The sequence below is a fragment of the Falco punctatus genome (genome assembly GCF_963210335.1).
Source record: "Falco punctatus genome assembly, chromosome: Z".
Classification (NCBI taxonomy): Eukaryota; Metazoa; Chordata; class Aves; order Falconiformes; family Falconidae; genus Falco; species Falco punctatus.
In genome coordinates this window covers 13276965-13302108 of record NC_137586.1, presented here as the reverse complement: position 1 = coordinate 13302108, position 25144 = coordinate 13276965, and the positions used below count along the sequence as shown (strand labels likewise).

The 25144-nt window shown below is 39.1% G+C and overlaps 1 protein-coding gene across 10 annotated transcripts in view; it reads right to left on the bottom strand.

Annotated features, from left to right (window-relative positions):
* RAI14 (retinoic acid induced 14) overlaps nt 1-25144 on the bottom strand; it is an 87337-nt gene that overhangs the window by 8043 nt on the left and 54150 nt on the right. For 8 of the 10 annotated variants that reach the window (XM_080372126.1, XM_080372122.1, XM_080372123.1 and 5 more), the window contains 9 exons: nt 11486-11574; nt 9664-9728; nt 7051-7108; nt 6479-6549; nt 4979-5085; nt 2513-2691; nt 1821-1849; nt 760-846; nt 14-100 (listed from right to left, as the gene is read on the bottom strand). In XM_080372126.1, coding sequence (XP_080228252.1) covers nt 14-100; nt 760-846; nt 1821-1849; nt 2513-2691; nt 4979-5085; nt 6479-6549; nt 7051-7108; nt 9664-9728; nt 11486-11574 — 772 coding nt within the window. The remainder of the gene's footprint in view (nt 1-13; nt 101-759; nt 847-1820; nt 1850-2512; nt 2692-4978; nt 5086-6478; nt 6550-7050; nt 7109-9663; nt 9729-11485; nt 11575-25144) is intronic. The other 2 variants (XM_080372121.1, XM_080372120.1) reach the window with 1 other exon arrangement.

Genomic DNA, 25144 nt, shown 5'->3' with positions numbered 1-25144 from the left:
AGAAAACTGGTACCTTGCACACTTGATCAGCAAAGAAAGCCTGCCCTTTTCCAGTCATGGGAGTGGAAGTTGATGAGTGTGAAGAGGACAGATCACTAAGCTGTAAAAGATTTTATATAAATAGATATGTATACATACATGTACATATACCTACCTCTCTAATATCTGCCCATACACAGACACACACACAAAAGTATTTTTGCCTGCACTAACATAAGTCACAACAACAGGTTAGTGTCAAAGAATACATCTAATTATTTAGCGCTCTTCTGAGTCAGTATTATATATGCACTGTAGCTGTTACACAGGTAACATTCCAGTTTAACATTAAACCTAACATTAAACCTAACTGTAAAGCTACATTTTGATACTATATGAATCCAAGTATTTTACTTTCATATATATATACACACACACACTCACTAATGTGCACATATATACATATAATTAAAATATACATGATTATTTACTTATGGAAGTCGCAAAACCAGGAGACCTTTAATTGTAGATGGAAGAAGCAGTTGTACAGTAAAGTTTTTACAGTTCTATCTTAGACCATCCTGTATTTCAAGCAATTTTGCTTAGTTAACCTAACTGACATGTGCTTTCATGGTGTCATCCTAATGTCAGGAAAAGCACTCATGGTAAGACAGGCACATAAAATAACAGTGGCGGAGCAAATCCAGCCCACATCGTTTACATAATGTTCAAAACACTTCTCACCCCCTAAAAGCATCTCAAAATTGGTCTTTTCTTTACCTGAATAGGACTGATAGGAGGAGGTGGGGCTTTGCGTTTTTTTGGAGTTCCACTTCTTTCTGAACTTAGTTTAGAGCCTTGATCATGCTGAAAGTTTCACCAGCCAGAAAAGGTAGGTTTGTTAGTTTGGTTAGTAAAGTCTGAGTAAGTTTTTTTATAAAAAATGAAAAATAAAATCCCACATTAATATCAACTTTAGCAGATCATGCAGTGCCTTATTTTTTTCTATGTAAAGACTACATGTCCACTAACACAAAGATATTAAACATGCCTGACAACAAGAATCTGCCCCCTTGTAATCCATGCTTCAGTGAAAACAAACAAGATTTAGTGAAAAAGCAGAAGCCGACAATAGGTTTAGCACTAGTGATCTAAGTATTTCCATTCATACACAGGCCAGTCATGCCATTCTTAACAGCTACATCTTTCCTTTCCACCAGCTTATGCCTGAGCTCCCTGAAAAACATCTCTCTCCACTCAGAGAAGGAATGAACCAATGCACTATGCACTACACCCTCATCCCCTTTCCAGTCGCCATCAGGTCTACAAGGTCTACTTGCACCCCAAGATATGGTATTAAACCAATGTAACTAACTAATCTAATTGCCTAAATCTGCTGGGATACTCACAGGTGGGGGTCTCGAGTAAGATGTAACCAGGGATAACCTTCAATTATGTTTTAGAAACTTCCCTTTAAAAGGGAGCTTTTCTAGATTATCTTTACGTTTTAAACAGATAAGGAGTGCAAAAGCCAAGCTCCTGCACTTACACATGAGAAAAGTGGCCTGTCTTCCAGGCACACACATGCACATGCACACACGCTCTCCCTTTTCTCACTGAGGACGCTGGCTGCTGTTACAGAGAGAAACTAAGTTTAAAAGCCATGTTCCTGAAACACATTACTTCAATAAGCAACAAAAACCTTTCACATTACAGAGTAGTCAATGGCAGTGCATCTCACAGTGACATCTACTAGTGCTTCTAGTTATGTCAGTTACTATTCTTTCTTAAGCTACAAGTCTATACAGCCTAAGCATTTTTAAAACCAAAAGGACAAATACCTGCTTTGCTTTTGTCAAGGACTTTGTATCTGTGAAGAAGAAAAGTGGAATTAGGAACAACTACCAAAGAAAACCGTTCCTAACCCATCTCTCAGCTCTAATTCCCACACCATAAATACTTTTTTTGGCTTTTGACTTCCTGTCTGAAACCTGAGAAACATACTTCAAATTTGAAATTCCATTTGAACTATGTCCTTTCTCTACTGCTTTTGGAGTTTCATTCTGAGATGAAGTTTGAAGGATTGTGACAATTCTTATTCTACTAGTCTTGTACCAATCTTGCATATTAGCTTCCTACTTTAGAAATTTGTCTTAGCTTGACAATAAAACCCTCTGCCTGCATTAGTTCCTTCTCCAACCCCTCTACTGAGGAGCTATATGTTCCACATATTCTTTCCTGTAACAAGAAAGGATCTATTCCAAACTGTATGCAAGACTTCACAATGCTGCTACACCAGCTTACTTTTTTTCTCCAAAACACCTCTTTTTGCCCGGCTCAGTGCTTTATCCTCTGCTGAATATTACCATCTATAGCAAAGGCCACATGTTCCTGCATTTGGGAAGACTCAGCCAGCCAGACCGTCTTGAAGCTGGCTTCTGAAACTTTTCAATGAAGTAGATTTTTTCACTGCTAAACATACATGTAGCTGGTTCAAGAAGTGACAAACTGCAGATCAGTGTCTCTTACGTACCCACATCCTGAGAGAACTTTGATGATAGGAGATTCTGGAGCCCTGTATTCTCAGAGAGCTTGGAATAATGCAGGGCATTCTGTCCAAAGACATCCACTAAACTGAAATCTGCACCTTTCCTAAGCAAGGCTTCCACCATGTTAAGGCTACCGGCTTCACAAGCCATCATCAAAGCAGTTCTGGACAAAACAAAACACACACAGGATAAGTGTCAAGCATGTACTCTTTAAGCAGCAGCTCATTTTTTAAGGAAAAAATAGTTTGACAGTTATTGTGCAATAAAATTCAAGACTTTATCAACATGTGTATCAACACATACATGTAACTGTTTTTTCTCCTCACAAACACCTGCCTGCCCCTCCTCCTCTTCCCCATACTTTCCAGCTGTATCTTCTGCAAAGGCATGGCTTGCTTTGCACAGATCTCCAAACATTTCTGAAAATGGGTAGCTGAAGCTAAAAGAATAGTTGTACATAGAAATGGCGCCAGGATAAAGACAGACTATTAAATCTCACTGCCACACTCCAGTTACAGCTCTACAAGGGATGGTACAACACAAAAGCATTTATTTCATTGCTGTTCTCCTTCATATGTCACTTTTAAGACAAAATAGACAAATAGTTTTCAACCAAAAAGCTAAACAAATCTCATAAATCTCAAGGCTCTTCTTTGGGTTTGGCTTCAAATCCTGATCTACTTTCAGTTAAAAAAAATAATAAAATTCATTAGAACACAATCAACTTTCTCTCCAACACAGGGCAGCTAGACAGAGTGCCAGATCCTACAGTGAGGGTGGCATACCAAAGAAGTGTTTTCCCAACAGGTTGTACCAGTTTTTCTCAATTATTTGAAGGAGTCACAAGAGATACACAGAATAATTACAAAGACACAAAAAAGCCCACCTTTCATGCATGCTCCAATACCGGTTTCCTTCTTGGGCATAATTCTCCCTTCTCAACATGAAAACATGCGTAACAGGCTGGCCAAATTCACTGGCAAACACATTTCTCAGTGCAGATATAAAACTGAAAAGTTACTACAATGATAATATTTGCTAGATACTAAAGACAGTCATTTCACTGAGGAATTAAATATACTCCCTGTAATGGGTGAGCCCTGGAGAAGTGATGGCTGCTGCAGCGCTGTGCTAAGAAGTAGTGTGACAGGCCACTTGGATAACACCTCCAGAGTCACAGGGATGGTTTTAGATTACCAAAATAATTCCCTTAGTCTGTACAAGATAGGAAATTGGAGATGCCATTTTCAAAGGTATCCCTTCCTCTCCCAATAAGGCTTCTCCTTTTTCAGCAAAAACTTAACCACTTTTGTGAACATGACATGCCAGAGTAGGCACTTTTCTCACCAGAAGGAAAGCCTGAAGTAAAATTGTATTTTCCACATTGTATCATTTTCTTGCTTCTACACACAGTACTTTCTTGAAAAAGAAAATATAAAAATGCAAGTCTGTCCTATCTATGACAGAATTGCCTTCATCCAATTAAACTAGCAACTCTTTACACTGTCTGTTAATTGAACACTAAAAGAGTGAGGAGAAGGCAGAGGTCTCACAGTGGGCAGCACCTCAAGTTCGAAGCACTGATGAGGCCATTCAAACCAACCAAGATGACAAAGGGGTTTTCTTTAGACAACTTACAACAAAGAGTGCTCTAATAAACTTTGCACTAATAAAATACAAGTTAGGGCCCAGTCTTACCTTCCCAGGTGCTGCCCAAGAACAATAAGAGCATTGTATCACATACAATGATAAGGACAGCTATCAAGCATAAGTGCCAAGTCTTTGGAGCGCCCTGCTTTACCTTCACAGTTTAATCAACTGTTCATAAAACAGTCCATGATTTCTGAAGACTCTTGACCTTCATAAGTATAATCCAAAAAGTGTATTTTTCACAACAACGATGTTGCTTTACAAAAACAATTTTCTGACATACACACTATCTATTAATGCACAAATATCCAAATTGCACCTTCTAAGGTGACAGCAACTCCACTATATAGCTTCACTGTATTTTCCTCTTTCTGCTGTGGCTGCCTTATGGTAGAAAACAGAACCCTCCACAGAAGTTGCTCCCAAGTAACAGTTTTAGGATTTAAGTTGGAGAAACTAATTCACGCCAAGAAAAGAGCAGCATTTAAAACTGGGACATGTACAAACTGATGTGTGGGTAAGTGCTATCAATCAGATTCTTGTAGGAATTGTTTAAAAACAGGGTTTACTGCTCTAGTAGCCCAAGGGAAATCTTAGAGGCACATCTAGATTTATAGTTGCATAGTTTCTGTTTCACCTTTCCCTTCAGGCAGAATTCTGTAAGCCTTCTCAACAATTGGGATATGCTGTCTAGTACAGAAGGCATTATTCACCTAACAACTATTTTGGGAAGGATTTGAGAAGGAAGCATCATTTGACAGTCAGTCTTGGGGAAGAATTAACATGTTAACTTGCTGTACCTTCCACTTTTATCCCTCGTGTTGATGTCTGCTCCGTGATCCAGAAGGTATTTGCAGACTTCCAGATGACCATTTTGTACTGCAAGCAGCAGAGGTATGTTTCCATCCTAGGAACATGTTCAAAGAAACTATCAACAAGCCATTCAGTTACAAATATCACTCTTAGATTTAAAGGTCAGCTATGAAGTTTACTTCTATATAGCACAAATGACATGCCATTAGTACATTTTTCTTGTGTACCGTAACGTTGCTGGGTTTACTTTAATTCCTTTCTTGAGCACTGGGGATGCAAATCATTAGGAGTAGGAGTGCTTTTTGATGTTTGTACACCCTTTGCTGTTTGCTTAAAGCTACAACATGATGATTTTGGAACTACACAATACCTTTAAGTAGCTCCACAACAAAAATTATTTTAGGCTAAGTACAAGGGAAAAAAATACATACAATCACAGAACAACTTAGTTGAAAGACACCCTTAAAGGTCATCTGGGGTTTCTCCCTCTTTGTTCTCAATCCAAAGCCAGGCAAACTTTAAGTCACAGTACATTGCTCAGAGAGTTGTCCAGCCAAGTTTTAAGTATCTCCAAAGGCAGAGACACCATGCTGTCTCTGGGTTCCAGTGTTTGACTACCTTCATGGTGAGATTATTTTTCCTAGTACCCAACTAGAATTTCCCAATTAGGCCCACTGGCCAAATTCTGACCACTGCTTAACATTTTGTCATGTACCTCTGAGGCTGGTCTGGCTCCTTTTTCTCTATGATCAACTATGATGTAGCTGAAGACATCTCTTCTTAAGACTAAACAAACCTTTTCTAACTTTAAAATGCATCTGCTGAAATTTTTGGTCTAACCTTTTAACGAGATTTTTTTATTAGAAGGACCAGATAAGGAGGAGATAGATCCAAGTCAAAAACAAACAAACAAACAAATTAAAATACTTTCATGACTTTTGGGTTTTTTTTTTCTTTTTCTTTTGTGCCTCATTTAGGTCAGGTCCCCTGCCTTTATCATCAGATTCTACATATCATCATTCCCCAAAATAGACCTGGCTGGTTGTAGACATGTCCTAACAGTGAATGTAGTGTCCCTGAGCCTTTAGACTACACAAAATACAATTTTTCTCCTCAGGCTTATCATACTCTGGTTGGGCTTTGTGAGCATGCCACAGCACTCTGTCACATAATGGGCCTTTTCCAAAGCCTACTGGAGTCAATGGAAAGACTTTTAATCATGTTTTGCATGTATCAGAACTGATTCTACCTACTTGTATCAATGCCTCAATTTAACCAGCAGTAAATCCTGCCACTACTGTATTAGATTGTGAAGTACTTCCCCACCTCTGCTATGGCAAGCTGCAAAAGGAACCTCCTCCACCAGAGAAATCCAAGACAAATATAAGCCTAGTATTGCTTTGAACTGCTACACCTGAGATAGATTGGAGAGGAGGGTGGTAAAAGCCCTGAAGTATCTGAAGTACAGAAACAGAAGTGGTACGTACCAAATCTTTGATGTTAATGGGACATTTGTGTTCACACAGAAGCTGAACTGCCTGAAGACAACCACACACAGCTAAAAAACAAACAAACCAACCAACCAACAAGCATGAAAGTCCATTAAACCCCATTTTCAAAATTTGTGTTCTGTGCTTTCACTAGCAATATTGCAGCATTACAGTGGGGTCCAAGAAAAAACAAATGAAACTCTATTTCTCTGTTTTAAGAAGGAAGGAGAGAAACATTAAAAGGATGAACAGCAAGCTGCATGCAGAAATACAACCAATATTCATGGCTGAAATTAGCATGAGAAGATATAATCTTTAGCCTCAAATCAAAATCAACCTAATCTTAAATATTCCTACTGCTCTGCACTTGTAAGTTAAGCTTCTTAACTGTAATTATCTGAAATTCGGTAGTCACAGTATTTATCTAAAAAAACACCTGAAACTTGCAAATCACCAGATGCAGTCACTACATTTATGTAATTAGAACCTAAAAAGCTCCATGAGGCTGAAGAACTAGGAATATCAAGCATGACAAAAGAGATAGTAGAAGCTTTCAACAAAGAAGTTACCTGCATAATGTAAAGCTGTTTTCCCACAATTGTCAGTGCTGTCTGTTGGACATTTACTCTGCACAGTTCACCAAGGAAAAGGGAAAAAAGCAATTAGAGAAACACCAAGAAAACAAAACATATGTTTGATGCTAAAGACAGGGTACTGAACATGTTTGACAAAAGTTTTATGAGCTGCTCCAGAAAAGAACATTGAAGAAAGGCACAGTTTCCCTCTCTTTGTCGGTCTGGTCTCTCCTTTCTTGGTACCAGCTTACATTGAAGCCATAGGAAATGCTTACGGTGAAAGAGATAGCCCTAAAAAATGTTATAGTTTTAGAACAATTTAAATTAGGAAAGAAAAAAAAAAGGAAAGAAATGCTCTTTTTTGCCTCAGAAAAGCTTCATGATTTTTCTTACATTACAGAAGAGCTAAAGCAACCATGTCCTAAGGCAATTAGTCTTGCATGATTTCTGTTGAAGGCAATAAGGCTTCATTTGCATTTGTAAAAACTTAAGCATTATCAATCCAGTTATGTTTTGTGGTATTATAAGCCACCCATTACTACTGATCAATCTAGACTTCAAAGTAATAAATTATAAAAACTAAAAACAAAACAAAACAAAAAAAAAAAGTAAAATTCAAATATTTATCAAGACTTGGTTTTGGTTACAGAAAATTTTAGCTTTAGTTAACATCAAAGAAAGAATCATATAATCATTTAAGTTGGAAAAAGGCCTTCAAGATCTCTAAATCCAACTGTTAACCTAGCACTGCCAAGTGCACCCCACCACTAAACCATGTCCCTAAATGTCGTACACTTCCAGGGATGTTGACTCAACCACGCCTGACAACCCTTTCAGTGAAGAAACTTTTCCTAATATCCAATCTAAACCTGTCTGGACAACTTAAAGCCATTTCCTCTTATCCTACCACTTGTTACTCGAGAAAAGAGACCAACACCCCCCTCACTACAACCTCCTTTCAGGCAGCTCCAGAGAGCAATAAGGTCCTCCCCTGAGCCTCCTTTTCTACAGACTAAACGACCACAGTTCCTTCAGGTGATCCTTGTAACTAGAGCCTTCACCAGATTCACTGCCCTTCTTTGGACATGAGCAGATGAGACCCTGAAATATTTGGCTTCTAAAAACCAAACATTAGAGCTTTTGCCTTTCAAATGTAGCACTGCCTCCAACACTTCTACAATTTTCTAGGAAAACAGGTTCACATAGATTACCACATTCTGTAACAGAAACATCAAGATTCTGCCTGTATAAAATATTTAGCCTGTTTTAATTCAACTCTAGCATGTCAAGATTAGACATTCTTCACATGTACAGTTTGTATCACCAAGAAAGCAATCCAAAGAACATGAATTACTGGAGAATAATAACAATGTATTTGCACTAACAAACATATTTAGAAATTTGCATATTGCAATAAAATTAGGAAAATATCACCAAAAGCGCTCTGTGGTTGTATCTAGTAAGTGAAGGGACAGCAGATATTTGGTATTAAACACATCTAGTTGCAGTTGATCATGCTGCTGCATGTGATACCATCAGTGACAGCTTGATGTCACCGTTTATGCTGTAAATGGGTTTGCATTAGAAGTCGTAGATATTCACAAAGAAATCCTGAAGAGGGGAGGCTCAGTGGTTAAAAACAACCCTTGCCAGGAGTGGAGAAACAAGTCAGCTTGCAACAAGCATGGGGACTGGACCCAGTACTGTCAGAGACATTGACAGGGGTCAGTCACAGGACAATTGGAGAGCCTGAGGTAACCAGGGAAAAGCAATTTAGAGGCTGGGATATGAGATCCATTCTCTCTCTGCACCACTGTGCTTGAGCAGAATTAGTCATTATTTCATTATCTCATCAGTAGTACGAGCCTCAGTCTTAATGATAACTCCAAACTCCTAAAAATCTGTCCCATTCCTCTGATTGCCTCCACCAAAACTCACCTGGCTTTCTGAAATGGAGCTGAGATAGACTATGTTTCTCCTCACTTACCAATGAACATCTTCAGCCTCAATACCAAGAGAATCTTAAGTTTCTCATCTTCCTTCCCCATTCTACTCCCTTTAACCCCACCCCTTACTTACCCCATTTCATCAAGGACTCAGGTATTTCCATATTTTAGCATCTAAACTACTTTGGTTTCTTCTCCCATTGACTTTAAACAGGACAGACATTTCTATGGTCATCACCAGACAGAAAGTATTCCAGTGGAACAGTACCAACCCCCCATCCCCCCAAGAAGTGAAAGACCCTTTTCCCAGTACCTCTGAACCCATCTACTTCCAAGCCATCCAACCACACAGACAAGACACAGGAAGGTAGACAGAAGCTGCAACCTGCTTGAAACCCAACCCTGCTATGTCAGATCGGCTGCACATTGAAAATTGCTAATTGTGGACCACTCAGGGAAGACACCACATTGTTTTTTTATCATCCATTCACAGTGCCTAAAGGTTTTTAAACTCAAGCACCCCTCTTGATTGCAAGGACACAGGACAACAGTATAGGAGTGTGATGCAGATTATTAGCAGGAAACGTGTCCATATCTGGTGGAACCAATCTAGAGAAACAAAAGGAAAACTTAAAAAATCAAAATCAATTTGTTACTTTACCTGAAGTAATCTCTTAATGCAATCAGGGTGGCTGTTCTTTGCTGCAAGATGTAAAGCACTGTGCCCTAGGTGAATGAAACCAAAGCAAATTATTCAATCATGTCAAAGCATAGGAATAAACACTTCTATGACAAAAGCAGAATTTTGAATTACCCATCTTGTTGCTGTCATGACACATGAAAAGTAGAGAGAGGATATAAAATAAATACCTACATCAAGCAGCATGTATTCACAACAGACAGTTGTTCAAGCAGTTAATACAACAATCTTAATGTCTAGCTTCATATAAAGGAATGACACAAACATGGTATCAGACTATACCTTGGCAGAAGTAAGTCTCAGATTGTGCAGTTATGTTTTATTTCTTAAAAAACAATTTGCCTGTATTACTCAGCCTCCCTTGCAGAGAGATGTCTGCCAAGTGTCTTCATGACTTCTCCCACTTGGCAATGTAAAAGGAACCCAGCACCAAGAGCAAAACCAGCCCCGACAAACCCCTACGTCGAATCTGTATCAGCTGCGGAGTGCTCATAGAAGAGGACTCAGAACACAGGCTGGCTTCGGTTTGCATCTTGTAGATTCCCTTTTCTGTTGATTTATTTGGCAACTGTGAGCTCATATTTATCTATGCAATACAGTGATTTACTGTTTATAGATTTATGATGAAAGACTGCAGTCTCTCCTCTAGTTTCATCCTACAGAGCATTTGAAAAATTAAAGAAGCAAGATAGCAAAAGAATAAATTATCCATGTAACTATGAAAAGGAGCCAAGATATAGTACCCAATATAGACAGAGGCACTTGTGACAGTAGAATCTCACTGTAAATAATGTGACTATTACAGACAAGGCTTTCCCTAATGCATACTGGGTCAACACTCTCAGGTGACAGCAGGCAACCTCTTATTATCCAAATAACTAATAAATCCTGAGGCAAGATGAAGTATGAATTCTGAATAATAGTCTGTAACAGGTACATATATTCTCTTATCATTATGTATAATCTGAACACTTCTTCCACTATCACAGACGTTTCCTTATAGAGGCAAATAATTTCCATGTATGACAGAAATTCCTTCAGGCTGCAATTGGTGGCCAAAACAGAACCCGTGAGACTAACATTTATAGATCATTACTGAAGAGACAGAATGCTGACACCTTACTCGGGCAACTCTAGCCAGCCAGAGAAAACGCTAGGCATGGATTCCAGAGACATGTCAACTGAAATCTATTAAGAAGATTTTGGCAGTTGCGAATTCAGCTCCCATCATTCTTCTAGTGGAGTAGTAATTAAGGTACAGGACTTTTGAGGGGTGAAACAACATACTTAATAGCTCTCAGCTCTGTTTTGGCCTGTATCAGCTCTTTGCACTATGTCATAACCCTGAGGAAATGTCTTACTGCAACTCCTGTACAATTAATGGGGTTAATAGCTTTGATACACATAAAAGCAACACCAAAGACCTTGATTTAACCTATAAAAAGCCTCAAATGAGGTTAACAGAAAGAGTTGGTGGAGTGGGATTTTTTTTTAATTTAAAAATAAATAAGATAAAAATTTAACAGCTATTTCACATCTGGATTCCACTATAAATGCTGACATTTACAGTATTAGGGCAAAAGTTTTTAAGGGCTCTAGGATCTGAATCTTATGTGCAGAAAAACAAGTACGCCTAAACCTGCAAATGTTACAACGGCTTTTCCTACACACGATGCGTGGGGAAAAGCAGTGTTGTCAAATCTGTAGTTGCACTGCGCACATCAAGAACTATATGGGCAAACTGAGTGTACTATGCTGTATGTGTAGGTTCACAGAGGCATACCTGCACCATCCTGGGCTGCCACATCTGCACCATGTGTCACCATAATCCTGAGGCACTCTGCATGCCCTTTCGTTGCTGCCAGGTGAAAACTGGAAGAAAGCATTTACATGTCACTTTCCTTTTATTAAAACCTCATTTCTCTTTATTCACAAACCAAGTACTGGCAAGTTCTCCCCTCCCTGTCCTTAGATCTTTTGGCATCCTTCCACTGCCTCCCAAGAACACAATAGCTCTGAAAGTGAGAAGGCACATAAAAAAATTTTTTGTAGTCATACTTCTATGCCACACCTCAAATGCTGTGTTCAGTTTTGGGTCCCTCACTACAAGAAAGACATTGAGGTGCTGGAGCAGGTCCAAAGAAGGGCAGTGAATCTGGTGAAGGCTCTAGTTACAAGGATCACCTGAAGGAACTGTGGTCGTTTAGTCTGTAGAAAAGGAGGCTCAGGGGAGGACCTTATTGCTCTCTGGAGCTGCCTGAAAGGAGGTTGTAGTGAGGGGGGTGTTGGTCTCTTTTCTCAAATAACAAGTAATAGGACAACAAGAAATGGCCTTAAGCTGTGCTAGGACAGGTTTAGATTGGATATTAGGAAAAATTTCTTCACTGAAAGTTTTGCTTTTCAACTCAAGCACCTGCTTGTTTGAACAGTGGGAAACTGCAGAGGTTGCCAACCACACCATGGCAGGACAAACTTAAGAGTATCAATTACCAAAGATATAATTACAAAACAAACCAAAGAAGTTATATTGAATTCAAGCCTTTTTACAGCTGAAGGTTCACATTTGACATCCTTGGTGTCTCAAGATTCACAGAAGCAGTCCTGTATATCTATGCTGCTGACTTAATTTTGCTGGGAAGCAAAAATGAAGGAAAAGCTTCTGAAAACAGTTTATATCCTGCTGATGCATAGCATGCCAACATCTGCAAGCCTGAAGATACAGGCACAGTACAAGCAGACATACTGCTTCCTCACAGATCCCACCAATCAGCATGATATAGAGAGCTGTTTTCTAGTGGGAGTAATGTAAAAAAAAACTTCAAGACAAAACACTTCCAATTACTATTAAATTCTGTGTGAAAATTTGACATATCCATCAGCATGCCCCAAACTAAAAAAGCCAGTGCTCCCAGAATATTTTCCACTATCTTTTAAAGGCGGTGTTAATTTTTAACATCATGCATAGCTGTGTTCAGGGGATTTTCTGCTGGAATCTAAAGGGAATGTCCAAACAATGTAGCCACACCAACTACTGTATTTAAGAATTCACATTTTGAACAACTGCTTCACTGAAAGGTCAGCCTGCAAACCAGGGATACTGGAAATAAGGGGCAGAAATGAAACATATTTCTGGCACACAGCATGTGAACTGCAATGCTGTGTTTCTGAAAGCTGTAGCTTCTTTGCAGCCTTCTTGAAAACTCAACAAAGAAAAAGACCTACAGACAAGATCTGGCAACAGGCAGAGAATTAATCCAAACAAGACAGCTCCTGGAACAGAGTCCTCTATCAACTACAGCAACTACCTCACTTCCTACAGGGAGTCCTTCCACACTGGCTGCTGCTGATTGCAAATGGCAGACAAGCAGTACTTTAGCTTTGAACCATCCTCTGCAAATATAAAAATATCCTGTGTGCTCATCCTTATGCTTACTACTACCATAAATAAACTGAAGAGTTAACACTGCCAAGAGCATAAAAAGCACTGCTGCTTGGCTGTTCTCTAGTCCTTCAGAATCAAAGCTTCATGTACTTGGTGACCAATGCAAAGTTGTGTAAACATTCTTCTTCAGAAGAATAGGTTTCTCAGGCTCTGGAAAAATGGTTGGGGGAGGGACACAAAAGGAATCTGACAAATTCCAACACCTCTAATTTAGCTGGCACAACATACCAGTGAATACTGAAGTGCGTTCAGATACATTTGTGTAGACACACAATACAATCAAAGTCACTTAAATATTAGGAAGGCTGTGAAGAATGCACTTGGCTCACTTACATTTAACAACATTCGTAAGAACAATAAATACCTGAATAATAATAACTTGCCTAAATCTGGGACACTGAGGTTTTATGGACAGACCATGTAGGATGGTGCCAAATGCATCATGAATATGCAAGTGCAAAAGAAGTTTTATTTAAGTAAAATCAGACTACAAAGGAAGTAACAGAAAGAAGCAAAACTTAACCCCTTTCAGGCTATGGATCTATGAACACATCATTCCCACCAAGGCAAACAATTCCCATGGCAGTTCTCAACAAGTTGTCACACACACAGATGCTTTGTTTCATGCATCCAAAAATATTTTCAAGAAAGGCCTGATTAAAAATATTTTTTCTCCCAAATTGATGTGATGAAATAGACATCATCTTAAGCAGTATAGGTGGTGTGAAAGATTAGAGAACATGTATGAAGGATGTAAAGACCTAATGAGAACAAAAATATAGAAGCTATGTGGAGAGTCCCATGAAAAGAAAGGATGATAAATTTTAACTCTCACTCATTTATGCAGTGACCTAAGCCTAATAGTGCTGGGCTGCTACAGCTCCCTCCCCTCCCTATGTCCTTGTACTGCTACCATCCCTCACAGAACCCTGCAGTGAGACCTTTTTTCTTAATCATCTAAAAGCAGTTGTGAGGGGAATGGGGGACATGGTTAGTTAGCTCCTGGTTTAGTAGACTGAACTGATTTACCAGGAAATCAACCCTGCTCAAGACAGAGGAAATAACTCTAGACTGGGATGAACCTATCACAGTCATATTTAAGTCAGAGTGTTTACAGAGCGCTGGGCAAAACCTTCTCTTTGACAAGTAATTCTAACTGGTTTTAAAGTTAATAGCCCCTGCTTAAAAAAAAACAAAAAAAAAAAACCACAAACACAAAAAAACCCACAACCAAAACAAAAAACCCAACACCAAACCAACAAACAAAAACAAGAAAAAAAACCACCAGAAAACCCCAAGCAAAACCTGAACACTTTAGTAATAGATACTGAGGGGTCCTATATAGTAAAGAAGGCTCTTGAAACAAAGAAGCCTATAGAAATTCATTTCAGTACAGAATAATTCTTTACAAGCTACATAAAATTTCCTAAAATATTTGAGGCAAAAGCTGAAGGTTTCCAAACACCGGAGTTCTCATCATCTGGAAGCCTGATGCAGTGGTGCATTTTACTTGCATCTTTCACGAATAAACTTCCCTTCATATGAAAGCAAACAACTTATCCTCCCGCTTCCTGGTTGTGCAATGACTTAGGCAAACAAAAACAAACATGTAATGCTTGACTTGGGAGAAAGGGCCACAGTGAGAGTTAGATTCTCATTCAGCCTAAAATCTCATTACACAGAATCACAGAAGATCTCAGGTTGGAAGGGACCCATAAGCATCACCAAGTCCCTGCTCCTTGCAGGACTGCCTAATACTAAACCAAACATCAGCACATTCCCTACCGTCCACGTAGAGCCACACTTGACACCCCCCCTGGCACTCACTTGAGATGGATTTCTTTTATTGCTGTAAAACATTTCTATTCTTCCTGAGGGGCAGAATGGTCTTTTATTGTTGTTTCCAGACCCTCAGTGCAGCAGAGGAGCAGCTACCCTTCGCAGTGGTTTTCTCATTGGATCCAGAAATCAAGCAAATCAGTATTCAAGACCCACTTCTGCAGCAGCTGATAAAGATCAATTGGTTGACACTGCTTTTTTCTACTGGGAATGTACACATCTCCTAACTACTCAGCCCTTAACAAGATAAAGTAAAAATTTATGCTATTTGGGAGGAACACAAAGCCGGAGTAAACAAGCCTTGAGAATAAGAGCGAATACACAGCAACATTTCATCAGATTCAGGGTCAACTGGAGAACAGCTACAAGACCACCACCTCCAAGTCCTGTCAGGACCTAAAATTTCCTGACTAGCAACGTTACTCAAATAACATTTTAAAATACACCGAGAGCGTGACGCTTTTATGAATGCTTGGTGACTGAACAGAGTGGACAGTTGCGTATGACTTTCCTGTGTTAGTTTTAAATAGCAGATTTGTTACAGATAGAAGAAAGCACTTACAACTGTCCTAAACTAGCCCATTCCTTATTCAGGACAAAGGACCACATTTTGGTTATAAAGTCAAGGTAGCAAGGAAATGGAGACTTATTTGATCAATGTCTGACAGACTGAGCACAAGAGTTCAGGTAAAGCCAGTCTTTGCTAAAAAGGTGAGAATGAGCATTTCCAGAAATTATTTAAATGCTGGACAGTCTAACTCAAACAGAAAAAGGCTGTGATTTTTACTAGTTAGCTCACGTAAAACATTTCTTTACAAATAATTTACAAAACCCATCCACATTTAGAGATTAGACTTGTAAAAATAGAGCTAACTGAGCTAATTGAGCCTTCTAAGGTGGTGTTAGTTTTAAGACATGGGTCTGCCATATCCAGGCTCTCTGGATACACATTAACCATTTGTACAGCTACATCCTGCAAAACTAAGCACAATCCTCTTACTGAAAGTTATTTTGACAGCTGGCTTAAAACAACTGGATGGTCCATGTATCTACGGAAAATACCACAAAAGTAGAGTGGAACATGATAAAATAAGAAAAAATAAATATGAAGTCTTAATTTCAGACAGTAACCTTCCAACTAGGAAATTTTCATATGTGAAAAAAACCCCAAAACCATAACAGAAAAATTAACAACCAACCAAGGGGTTCCATCTCTGTTTGGCAAGGTCACGCTCCAGAAGTTTTTCTGGGGTGGAATTAGAAGACTTTCTCCGGGGCCTGTAAGCAGTCCAACAAATTACTTACCAAAATCCAAAGCGAGTAAGGAACATGGCTGAATTACAGATGCTAAGTGAATATTGTATTTGCTGTTTTCTATTATGACTAACATGAAACAAAGTCAAACTTACATACAAGCATATAATACTATTGTTCTCTGCCATTTTAATCTGAGTGCTCTGAAAATATCTCAAGTGCAAGAATGTTTGAAATAGACACTATGAACCGACATACACTCACTGTCAAGGTTTGAGTGAAAACATCCCTCCTCAAGGCAGATCACTCTTCTTCATTTTCTAATGTACATCAACTCTTTGTTGCCTTTTAAAAAGTCTGATTTGTCTGCCAACAGCTTGATGATTTATAGTTTACCATCCAATATCCTGACACAAACAAACAAGATGGATAAAATAAAGACACAGAACTGCTCGGGGCCTTTGTAATGCCGACTAATATATATATAAACAAGACATTCAAATTTTGCTGCTACCAGATCTGACAGACAAGCAATTTTGCCAGCTATCGCAGTCAGAAAGAGACCCATTGATAACCTGGCTGATCTTCTGCACTGACTTCAGCTTTTACACTTTAGCTTTACATCTAGCTTACAGTGTCTGTTAACCCTCAAAGCCTCAGTTCCCCCTTCAACAACAGCAAAAATAAATACATTAGATAGTATCTGGCTTTTGAATGTTTTCCACCACACGTTGAGTGGCACAAGTGCTAGAGTGCCCGAGACCTGAACTGGAGGAGAAAGGGCTGTGAGTACCACTACAGCAGCACATTCTGTGTGTGAAGGAAGTGCCCACTGTCACTCAGGAAGAAATCCAGTGTGGCCTCCCCTCCCATGTAGCATCATGCCCAGTAATTACAAAATAATACAGTTTACTTTTCTGTGAATGGCTTGAGATTTTATTCCTGTAAAAACAATGATGAGAATAAGTCTTTTAAACACATTTTTGGCACATCCTGAATCTAATTCAAAGAAATATTATCACCTTCAGATTTAAAGATTGGGGAAGTTCCAGAAACTGGTCCTGAAACTGGAGGTGCTTTCTGCCTTCCTCTGCCAACCCAGACGCGGCTTTCAGCAAAGTAGTAACTAACTGTTCCAGCAAGCTCAGCACATGCCTGGTTCTTGTTCCAGCATGTGTAAGTAGGTACCTATGTGGCTGGTGAGCTGATACAGGGAACACGAGTTGAATACCAACGTTGCCTCCTACTGTTTCATCACACAGTCACAGGTGCATGCACCCTGTCAGTGCAAAGGAAGGAATGAGACAGAATTTCACCGTAAACCTAAAAACTAAGATTGAACCATGAGTGTTTCCCTGCGAAAGCCACAGAATATTTATCTTTCCCTGGCTGCATTAAGAGATAGTCACTCATCTGAGACAATACACATCTCAGGAACAGCCAGACATTTTATTAAGAAAGAACCATCCAGATGTTTGGCAAATCAGACTGCCTTAAAGGAAAAATCAGACATCTACAGGTACCACTATCAATACTTACTAGTTCTTTAGGGTTTTATTATTTTTTAAAACAAATAAAAGTCATAGCTTCACACTGCACTCATTTCATCTCCTCTTAAGAGTAAATGTAATAAATGTGATCCTGTCACACAAATGCATGCAGCCACAATACTGCAAAAATCAGCTTAGAAAAAACAGTTACATAAAGTATATTTTGTTTTCAAGCCAGAGCTTGCACCATTACAAATGGACAAAGTTAAGTATTCCAAGCTTTAAGACAGTCAGTCAATGAGTTCATACTAGTATCTTCTGGAGTTTAGGCAGGTTAATATTTTAAAAAGTTGACACAGGCAGGCACAGACTTACTAGGAGCTGTGGGAGACTTCCCCCTCTCCCCTCCTTAGCACCAGCCCTGCAAAGAAGGGTGCACTCAGCCTATGTTCTCCTATTTTCTATTTAAATATGAGATGGCATCTGCCCTCCCCCAATACACACAAAAACCTTCGCCAAAAAACCCTATGTGCCCCTTCTGTGTTAGCATATATTCTGGAACAGTTTTGTTTGTTTGTTTGTTTTTAAAAACAACAAAAACAAACAAACAGAAGAAAAAAGAACACCACCCCCAAAATCATCCCACCACCCTCCAAAAAATACTCAAAACAAAAATACCTACCAAAAAACCCTCAAATGCAGTTTTTATATAAAGTTCCAGGCTTTCCCTTATAGCACAAAAAGTCTTGTTTCAATCATACACACCTCAAGGTACAGGACATTAATAAAAGGCAAGCCTGCTCAACCAGCTGTTTTCTTAATAGGAAAGGAGCAATTGCATCATGCAACGCAGGAGCTGGCAAGCTACGGACTCCTGACTTTAGCCTTCAAACTAAGCAAAAATATCTACCCTGTTGCTCTTCAGAGAGACTTCTGGGATCCCCAGCAGCTTTATATTTTTCATTCTCAGGTTGTGTTCCAGCAGTTCCATTTTCATACACAGTTTTCTTTGGCAAACACTTACCACATTAACCCTAACTTCCATTTCAAGTCCGAAACATATAGACTTTTTTTCCATGTACTGTTAATTGTAAACATAAGTGTTCACAATTTAGATTTATCATGTGAAGTTTCCTGCAGAATGTCCATTTTTTAAGTCCCTCAGTAACTAACGTCAGCAAATTGCAACAGTGATTCTGCCAGGGGCAAGCTTCAGTGCACTCCTAGATCTTGACAAAAAGTCTGAAGTTTTGAAATACTACTGTTATTTTTTGTGTTGTAGGGTAGTAAAATGGACAAAAGTACAACAAAAAACAAAGTCTCAAAAAGCTTAAAGAGCCTAGAAATGACAGCAGTGTCGCCTGTGCCTCTAAAGCCAAGTTCAGAAGGATGGAGGAAGACAGAGGAGTAAGGAAGATTCCCTCTGCCAGTTTCTTTAAAAACACATCCCACATCTAAAGCCCAAAGGGGTGCACAGTTAGCTTCTCAACATATATGCCACTCTTTAGCATAGGGTGAAATCCCCAAGGACACCATGGATGTGCCCAGATAACTTTCTTCCTGAGCTATGTAAAATCTGCTAGCCATCTTCTGAGCTCTCTTACAAGGCAAGAATAGAGTGCAAAGTTAAAATTAAGACCAACAGTAAGAGCAATGCCTAGTATCTGCCTTGACCTTCATCCTCCCACACGACCCCCTTGCTATCGCTGCTTATGGGCCACCAAATGCTAATAACCACCTCGGTACCTGAAAAGGCATGGAATTAGAGCAAGGAAATCCCAAATCATGTTAGCATAACAAGAGGCCAGGAAAAAGATGGAAGGCTGAGAACAACTGAGTAAAAGTTAATCTAAGGAAAATATTTTTGTTGCATGAAAATCCAGCAAGGATTAAGAACTGCATATAGTGCTCCAAGAACCACAGCGCGTGGGTATCCTTGTGCGACATGAGGGACACCGTCAAAAGCATAGCTTGAAGTTATATGCGGTTTTTGAAGTTTCTGTGCCTTTTCCTCTTAAAATACTTCATCTCTTCAGATTTGAAGCAGAGCTATTTGTATTTTTTTTTTTTATTAAACTGTATAAAGTAAACTTCTCTTACTACAGAGGGGAATTGCAAACCAAGTGCAATAATATGTACTTACGGTGATTAATCTACTAGTAACACATTCTTCAGAGACCTTAGAGGTTAAGATGACCTCTTAACATTTGTTTTTATAGACTCTTTAAACAATTATGGCAATGTATTTTTATTTTGCATTTCAGAACAGATGTAATACTAAATCTAATAGAAGTCCACATTTCTGAAGAGGACTAGGGACTGGAACACAGACGCATGCAGGAAAAGGCAAATTCAGAGTTTTCCTACATTTTGCAGTTAGTACTTCCCTAACACAGAATGCATCTGTAAAGCACCAGCAGAAAATGCAGTGATATACGTAAGCCCAATAAATAAGCAGCCACCAGCATAGTCTATTGTCTGAGACCTCATTTTGAAGCTAAAAAAATAAACTAACTAGTTGCTGTAATTAAAATCTACACATACAGCTCATTTGGTTGCCTAAGTCTTTGAAAAACATGTAAAACAACCGCAGCCCATTATGTAGATATAAATCAGAAAAACAACTGCAGCCTTAGCCCTGTCCCCTCCAGCCGTAGAAAGCCTGGTTCTGGCCCAACCCATGAGAGACATGCTACCCTTGCGCTCCCCTGCCAGCTCACGTAAAATGAGAGCCAGGAGCAGCCACGGCATTCCTCATGCGTAAGTGGGGCAGTAGAGGTCCTGCCTCCATCACAGCCGAAATGCAGCTGTTTCAAGCCAGGCATATGAAAACTTCCAGCCATCCTGGTTATGCTCTGATCCAAGCAACTGACAAACTTCTCGAAATATGGCCAGGTCTGGTAAAATCTGGTTATTTGGCAACTCTGTGAATGGAGCTGCTTTACAGGGAATTCCGGCTGCTGCGTGATGCTGCATTACAGGTTTGGCCAATCCTGCCCATGAGCAGGAGTAGAACAGGGGGCTTGCAGGATATCCAAACGTGTACAGGGGCCCTTCGGAAGATGGCTTGCCTTTTCTAAAATGACAGTCCTACTAATAGATAATGAAATGCAGCAGTTTATTAGGAACAGCCATCCTATCAGCCTGCATGAACAAAACAAGTATAAAACAGAAGACACAAGATGGGTCCTAGAAATTATAGCTAGAGTTCAGAGGAAACAGTCTATCACCTGCAGGAAGTCCTGTACATGTAAGATGTAAAACCCATTGGGAAGTTTCTTGGTGCTCAAAGTACTTTAGGGGAAACAGGGAGTTTGTTCTTTAAATAAGTGGAATTTGTTTGGCTTATAATATAAGAAATCACTAAAGAAAGAAAGCTTTTCAGAAGGGAAGCTTAAGATCTTTGTAATTGAAATCAAACTAAAGAACGTTAATTTTTGTCTGTTCTGAAGATGGCCTCCAGTTTTTTTAATAATATAAATGTATAAAAATATGACAAATTCTTATTAAATATTACTTTAAAAATGCATATGACAGAACCTGAATGCTGTTGATTTCAAGTCCTGTCAAAAGTATAGTTAAGGCCTAAACACTGGATCATGAAGTCTCCAAGTCTAAATCAGGGGTCATATACTCAAAACCATCCAAAATTATCTAACACATTTTCAGTCAAGAGCCTGGAACAAACCATTAATATGAATTCCACCCCGTGGATCTCATTTAAAAGCCCACGATAATCAATACAATAATGTTTGTATGAAATGTAGATTTTTTCATGTATTGTCAAATTATAAAATCAAAGTGCTGCTCCTCTGTTATGGAGGTAAGAGCATTTCCTCTCACTGTACATTAACAATTGACTTATAATGAACATAATGGAAAGTTAATTAGCCCAATTTGGTATCCTGGCAGGGAACAGCTTTGCTCAACCAAGCTGTCCTGGTTTCAACCGAGACAGAGTTTATTTTCTTCTTAGTAGCTGGTACACTGTCTTTTGGATTTGGTGTGAGAATAACATTGATCACACACTGATGTTTTCAGTTGTTGCTAAGTAGCGCTTACTCTAAATCAAGCACTTTTCAGTTTTCCATGCTCTGCCAGGGAGCAGGTGTGGAAGAAGCCGGGAGGGAGCACAGCAGAACAGCCGACCCAAACTATTCCACACCACAGAACGTCATGCTCAGTGTATAAACTGGGGGGGAGCTGGCTGGGAGCTGCCGATCGCTGCTCAGGGACTGCCTGGGCATCAGTCAGCGGGTGGTGAGCAACTGCATCGCACGTTGCTTGGGTTTTTCATTCCTTTCTCTCTCCTTTCCATTACAATTGTTGTTGGTTTTGTTGTGGTTATAGTTACGTTTTACTTTATTTCAATTATTAAGTTGTTGTTACCCCAACCCACGCGTTTTACCTTTTTCCAGTTCTCCTCCCCATCCCCCCAGCGGGGGTTAAACTATGACACATGCCTGGGCATTTCATTAACATTTCTAACTGTTAGTCTAAGGTAGAAAGCCATTTTTCAAGAAACTTAGTATCGACATCTTTATTTAATTATATTCATAACAATGAAGCATGAGAGAGGGGGAGCAAAAAAGAACAATCAGGATTTGAATGTGAAAAGAACTTCAGGAGAGTTCTGGAGAGATAAAAGCTTTTACACCCCAAATCTCCCATGGAAACAAACTTTACAGGAAATTTTGAATAAGAACCAGATTTCAGCCATCTGTTGGCTAGAGATAAAACACAGTTGAAGATTACTGTAGTCTTCCTTATTTTGTCCATGCTCTGAAACCTAGACATGTTTGTGACCGTCTGGACCATCACAAATTAAATATTGTGATAAAAGTAAATTAAAAAATATTCTGTCAGGGATCATACCAGGCCACTGGAACAACAACAAACTCCATCCATTCCTGGAGAGGTGACAATCCTCAGGCACTAGAGACCCTTCTTGCAGCACCTGCCCTGGTACAATTTTCAAAAGATCCTTTCAAAAGGTAGTATGCTCTTCTACTGAAGTGTGTAGGCAATTCTAAGATATGACACAGACTCTACAAAAGAAATCTTCTAGAACATCATGTTAGACTGAGTACCTTTGACACATGCACAAGAAAATAGAGATTGTCTGAATTTCAAAGGTCTCAATAGAGGATTTATAGCAATTCGTAATCAAGTAAGGGAGGATAACACAATTCTTCATTTCATAGGCACTGGGCTCAATGACTTCTCCGATTTTGAAGATCAGCTGTCTAAACCATTTTCTGTGGGTTTTTTTCTTCATCTAAACGAGTATTAACAACTGCAGTAAGTCTGTATTCTTCCAACAGCTTCCTTTAAGATAAATATTATTACACACAAGGAAAGACTCTCTCAAAGGTAATTAAAACCTGATTTACTTTTTGAACAGTGATGTCCTTCATGCCACCTACCCCACCTCCTTATACAATAGGATCCAAAAGAAAGAAAAGAAAAATGAATACTATGTACATGATAAATATAAAGGATTTGGGGTTGGAATATGCTCCAAAAATTTATTTTTCATTCAGCAGCCAAAGCATGAACATTCTGGTTCAAACAAAAATTTCTACTAACATTTCTACTAACTGCTATTGACAATAGTTTTGTAAGAGTCCTTAAAGAGTAAATTTGTGGAGATTTCTAAAGCTTTTTTGTACCATTGTCAGACTCACTTTATTGAACAGCTGATTCAATTGTAGTTAAAAAAATTACAGACACCTATTGTTTCATTTAATAGCCATAAGCATTTAATTCTAGTTCAGTACCTTGCAGAAACATGCAAACATGGCAGTGATGGACTGGCACACAGACAAAATAACTTTAGGACAAGGAAGTGCTGCCATTTATACACTGAATCCTTTCAAAAATTCTTTCCCTGTGCCCCCAACTTCAATAATAGCAGCTGCTTCTTTAAATAACAGCCCACTTGCTCTTGTGGAAAGTGCAGTACATGAAAGGATCCTATCCTCTCCTGAAAAGGCTTTCTTTGAAAACCCCTTTTTTGTTAGTTTAAGTAAGATCTAAATGACCAAATTCCAAACTGGAAAGCACTGTTTTGTTGTTTAAGGAACCTGGGGAAAAAAACCCAAATTAAAACAAAACAAAAAAACCCCTATCTGGCAGAATAAGACTACAATGGCAGAGTCAGATTTCCAGATAGGTTCTGTTACAAGTGTGCTTGGCAATAGTCTGTGCTGTGTAAGTGGGGACAACAATGGGGTTGTGTCAACTTATGCCAGAGGTGGATTTGCTCCATGGCCTTAAAATTGATTGTTTATAGAAAGGACTAAGTCAGAGGTAGGGCGGTAGTGTGGAAAGTCAGGCAAGTCTTAAAAAACTCATTTCATTACTCTGGCAATATTTTTTATTAACTTTTTTACAGAAGTACTGCTAGAGAGTTGAAGCTCCTGGTAAAAATCTGTAAATATTACCCGTAAGAAATTTACTGGTACCTAGACCTCATTAATTTAAGCATCTCTATTTTACTGCATGTCAGCAAGCTACAAAGAAAAGAACTGATAGGATGAAGCAAAGTAGGACACAGGTGAAACATAGATGGTTACGTCCAAAACTGAACCAGAGCTGAAGCGCATTGTAGCAGGACTCAGGAGAATGATGCATACAGTACTCAACAAGACCAGTAGAGAAAACGCTGGGTTCTGGTCTCTGTTTCTCTCAGTTCAAGCATTTTATATTAAGAAGCTATTTCATTATAAAGCAAAAACTTAGAGGCATCCCTTCTAAGCATGAAAAATCTGAGTCCTTTCCACCTTCTGTTTAAAATAATGTACTATTACTATACTTCAAATAAAGATCTGGGCAGTATCAGTAATTTTGTTTGTAGGGTTATTAACAAAAAGAATGAAAAGGAAAAGATCTGAAAAAAAAACATATCACACCTTAAGGGAACAGACAATGACAGACCTAACAAACCTGTATTGCAACATGTAATTGTTTCTCTTTTTTTGCTTTCAAGCACATTCCAAAGTCTTTAATCACATTATGCACATTGTTATATAATTGAATCCACCACGTTCTTCTGGTTAGTCACCTTCAGCCAAATTAGCAAACAAATACATCAATAAATACTCCCAGGGATCAATAGACCACTCATCTAAAGAGCTCCCTTCCTACATAACACTGCAGACCACTTTCTAAAACGTAACCAATGAAATCTGAGCACCATCGTGGCCAGCTGTCCCCAAAAGACCTCTCTGGATTGCAATTTCCCAGCACTAGAGTCTCAGATGAGGTAGCTGACAAACTAGCACCACGCTTCTGTGGGACACTAACAGACCTCAGGGCTGGGCTGCAGCATGGTCTATGCCTCTAAGCACAGCTTCTGAGATTGGTCAGAACAGTTATGTTAGGCACCCAGAATCACTGTGCAGGAATGAAGTCC